The 4,910-nt window shown below is 40.8% G+C and overlaps 1 protein-coding gene across 1 annotated transcript; it reads left to right on the top strand.

Moving 5' to 3' along the window:
• Window positions 1–1,954: 1,954 nt before the first annotated feature.
• Window positions 1,955–4,347, top strand: LOC107833644 (kallikrein-8-like). Its single transcript, XM_016663448.1, is given in 8 exon segments — window positions 1,955–1,991; window positions 2,526–2,715; window positions 2,792–2,838; window positions 2,841–2,973; window positions 3,126–3,187; window positions 3,695–3,843; window positions 3,945–4,234; window positions 4,269–4,347. Coding segments are annotated over 7 exon segments (771 nt in total). The 3' UTR covers window positions 4,098–4,234; window positions 4,269–4,347.
• The last annotated feature ends 563 nt before the right edge of the window (window positions 4,348–4,910 follow it).

The following is a 4,910-nucleotide window of genomic DNA, read 5'->3' as shown; positions in this document are numbered from 1 at the left end:
AAAGTTACAAGATTCATAGTTTATTTTAAGCAGGTTATTTCAGCTGCATTAGTCTTTTTGTTTGTCACAATGTATCACCAGGGATTTTTTTCTATCTTTTGCATTTATGATTGTCCTTAACTTTATGTTTGTTAGCACATTAGCTCCACTGTACACCAAACTAACGTTTAGCAACATGAAAGATGATTTTCTTTGAGTAGCAGATGAATATGTAATCACAGACTGTTCACATCCTTTCTCCCTGGTTTCCTCATGATCTCTTTATTTCTCTGGTTTGGATTTATTTTTATTCCTTGGACTTTCCTGTCGTTTTGTAAGTTTGATTTTTAATTAAATCTCCTTCCTGCTGCATTTTGTCCACACTTCAACCACACACATCATGACAGACGGTGGTAATGCAGTGGACTTTAAAGTCACTCTGTCCATCATGGTCAGTTTGATGAATATATGTGTTGTAAACATTTAAATATAAAGAAAAAGTGTTTTTTAAGAACCACAATAAAGCCCAAGCTTGTTACAAAATAAAATGGCAGCAATGGACTTTTTCCTTAAATCTTCAAGTTAAAAACTAAAATATGAAAAAGTTTTTGCTGGAAATGGTGAATATTGTAGATTCATAGTCAAAGTTATGATATCAATAAATACCTGTCAAAATATTGCCACTGCTGCATGACACAAATACAGAGCTGTTATTTGGAAACTGCATCAGTGGTTTTAGTCTTTAGGAGTTGCTTCATGTCACAATATATATTTTTACCTCCAAGAGTTTTGTGCAGTAGAAGGAGGGACTGGATATTCCTGAGTTGGTCGGCATCCTTTTTCATCTGTCTGCCATATTGGATTTAACTACATTGCCTTGCACTTGCAGTGGATGGCCAGTAGTTGGCGGTGTATTGCATGATGCACAAGTGACCACTTGGTCTGTCTGTATTTACAACATAAACCTGGTCTGAGATACTAACAGGGTGGTGCTTCTCAGTCATGAAATATGTTTGGAGCCTCAGTTGTGCAGACATTTGTGAGGTTAAGATCCTACCTGTGAGAAACAGAGTGAACTTGGTTCCTGTGAGTTTTTGTGAGCTAATGAATCATAAAACAAGCAAAACAAATAAAAGGTTTGTTCACATCCTGTGTAAATCACATTCATGCAGCAGCCCACTACAGGTCAAGGACTAGCACATGTTCAGGGTTATGTTAATATAAAGTTAAATGCATAAAATGGCTGCATGAAAATGTAATTATCTGATCCACCAACGTTACAGGACCCTAGCAAAGCCACTATTTCATGTCAGTTCATGCAAAGCTTTGACGATAAAGTCCTGTTTCTAATGTAGGTCAGTAAGAACTTTGACTAACTGACATGAAATAAATCTGCTGTCTAACCTCTACAGGCTGTAGCAGTCTGCCATAAGCACATGACTTTATCCAAGAACAAAGTCCACTAGAGTTTTGGCTTCTTATTGAGTTTCAGCAATGAGCTGTTTGTTGCTAATCTGGCAGTAGACCCTTCGATGTAGGTGAATCATTCTCAGGTTTTGTCAAGTTGAGTTTATTGAATGCTTTCATAATTATTAAGAGATGAATTTCATACACTGGTAACTCTGCCATGTTTTATCCTTTTAATCGGCCGAATTTAGAGGAATCCTGCAAATCCTCAGCTCACATTGCTCTTTGCTTTGTCATGAAAACCTTTGACTGAAACTGACAGACTGAGCAGCCAGCAAAAAAGTCAGAGAGCCTGGAGGAGAATGGATCAGACGTTGGGGGCGGCACGGCCAGCCTGGCAGACGGTACCAATCTCTGCCAGATCAGTCGTCCTGTGATTGGACAGATCAGTGTCCGTCCTGTGATTGGACAGATCAGTGTCTTGGTGGTTCCTGTCCAGCAGGAAGTTGTGAACAGAGTTTAAAAGCTGCTGCAGGACTGCAGACCTTCACAAGAAGCTGAACCAGTAATGGCTCTGCTGAAGGTTCTGCTGCTGTTGGGGCTGGGTGAGTCGGACACACTGGAGACAGTGAAGACACTGGACACACTGGAGACAGTGAAGACACTGGACACACTGGAGACTCTGGACACACTGGAGACAGTGGAGACAATGGAGACAGTGGACACACTGGAGACAGTGAAGACAGTGGACACACTGGAGACAGTGGACACACTGGAGACAGTGGACACACAGGGGACAGTGGAGACTGGACACACTGGAGACAGTGGACACACTGGAGACAGTGGAGACTCTGGACACACTGGAGACAGTGGAGACAGTAGAGACAATGGACACACTGGAGACAGTGGAGACTCTGGAGACAGTGGAGACAATGAAGACAGTGGACACACTGGAGACAGTGGACACACAGGGGACAGTGGAGACAGTGGACACACAGGGGACAGTGGAGACACTTCCACTGGCTCTGAATGCTATGAATGGTGTTGATCTGTGTTGTTTTCTCCGTTTCATTATGAGCTCTTCTCCTTATTTCTACTGTGTGGATTTAATTTGCTAAAACAGAATCGTTCTTCCCCAGGTGTTGCAGTGAGCTCAGTGTCTCTGCAGAAGAGAATCATTGGAGGTCAGAAATGCAGAGACGATGATCGTCGGTATCATGTGAAGATCATTGGCTATAATGAGGTGCAGGACTATATTTGTGGAGGGTCTCTGATCAGTGATCAGTGGGTTCTGACCGCAGCTCACTGCTGGGAATCAGATCCAGGATGGTGAGTCACGAAACATTTTACTGACAAATCTTCAAGAACTGTTTGTTTCTCTATTAATTGTGCTTCATTTGCTTAGGGTTATCAAGGCCCAGGTAGGAGTTCATCCTAAATGGCTAAGCCAGATGAGCATGTAATCACTAAACATGAGATTTATAGAGATAGCAACGGCCGTAAACATGACATCATGCTCCTCAAGCTGCCAAGAAAAACAACAGTCCGACCAATCGGACTAGCTCTCTGTCCAGATACTCTCCTACTGTAAGTTTTATCTCCTCTAATGTCAGAATTTGGTTCTTGATCTGCAAGATGATGCAAAGTTCATCCAGGAAAACGTTTGGTCTCTGGTCTCCCAGAGTTGGTTGTTTTTCTTAATGTGACTTATTTTTAGTTTTGTTTCTCTTGTGTTTCAGCGGCACCAAGGTTCAGATTGCAGGTTATGGAGCAGCACAGGTTGGCCCGTTTAACAAAAGAGGTATGTTCATGTTTCTCATTGTTTTTGTTGTTACCTCAAAATGATTCATATGATTCAAATCATTTTCAGACTCTGCTGAAGCTGAACTTAGCAGCTTGTTGAAGTTTTGATCAAAAACTCTGAGATAAACGGCTTAAAGCTGAAATAGGAAATTCTGAGAAAACTGTGAGCTTAGCCTGAAAATGTGAATTACAGGTCCGTCCCCTGTGAAGTGAGCAGGGTGTACATGAGCATTGATTGACAGCGCTAAGACCCTCCTCTTGGCTCTGATTGGATGTTTTTGAGTGGTGCATTTCTGCAGCCAGCTAGGACAACAGGGAGGAGGTGGAGGAGATCAATGCTTTCAAAGATTATCTGTCTCATATTTACCATGAGGACATAGTGACAGTTTTGATAAAAATGTAAAAAATACATTTAATACATGTAACACACTGCAGTTTAATAACCACAGACAAGGTGTCAACAGTTAAACTGACCTTACATGTTTATGCTGCTTTTCCTCTGCAGTCCATCACCGTTCAGATGATCTCCAGTGTGCAGAGATTAAGATTGATAAACACCACAAGATGGAACTGCTCATGTCAAAACATGAGTTCTTTGAGTACAGTTTCCAGAAGTGGTGCAGTGCGAGCAGCTCTAAGAAGGACATATCTGAAGTACGTCAGTCTTTAAACCATTTTCTGCACACAAACGTGGAATCTGTTTTACTGGATAAATCACAGCAGCATATAAACTGAAAGCTTTGTGTTTGTCACAGGGCGACAACGGTGGAGGATGGGTGTTCCAGGGCCGGCTGTATGGCGTTTGTGCCTTTTCTGGACATCCAGAGTATGCACTCAGTGCACCAAGTGCTTTCATTGACATCTGTGGCTACAAGGATTGGATAGACAAAATATTGGGCAAACCATAAGAAACCTATGTCTGGATGGTGGCTAAATGTTTCCAGCATCATGAAATCACAAAGTTCAAGTTAATCTTTAAATTTAAATTTTCAGTGGATTCATTTTGTGATTTGCAGCTGAATTATTTGGGGACTAATGTTATTGTGTTCAAATTAATCAATATCTTATTTCTCAGTAAGTAAAGCTGCTGTTTGTAATAATCACTAATAATATCCACTGTCACATGACTAGAAAATAAATGGCTGTTATCTGATCAGATTGTCTCTCTTGTGCTTATTTCTGATTATTAGTGAAGAAAATAGATTTTAAATTATTGAACACATTTTTAGCTTTAAAGGCTCTTAAACTTGTCATTAAAGGGACCAAAACTAAAAACCTGCAGGATTTCATCAAGCAGTTTAGAGGACAATGCTATCAGTTTCACACCATCTGTTATTGGATGTATTCTGGTAAATCCTGATGGTTTGGAACAAAATATTTTTAAATAAATTGAATGTCGGAAACCTTCCAGGAACACGCATGAAAACCTTTTCAGAAATCAGACATTTGGGGTCTGGATGAAAAGGTGGTTGATATATTTTATGACAATTAGATATTAAAAAGACTTTGGCTGTGCTAAAAACATATGGACTATAAGTTACATAGCTTAACTCACGTTGCATAAACTGACAGTAAACCTGCAGCGTGAAGCCAGCATGGAGGCTAGCACAGAGGCTAGCAGGAGGTTAATATGGAGGCTAGCACAGAGGCTAGCAGGAGGTTAATATGGAGGCTAGCACAGAGGCTAGCAGGAGGTTAATATGGAGGCTAGCACAGAGGCT

The sequence above is a fragment of the Poecilia formosa genome, unplaced genomic scaffold (assembly GCF_000485575.1).
Source record: "Poecilia formosa unplaced genomic scaffold, Poecilia_formosa-5.1.2 Scaffold420, whole genome shotgun sequence".
NCBI lineage: Eukaryota > Metazoa > Chordata > Actinopteri > Cyprinodontiformes > Poeciliidae > Poecilia > Poecilia formosa.
Note: the sequence above shows the minus strand (reverse complement) of the source record. Positions and strands in the feature narration are given on the sequence as shown.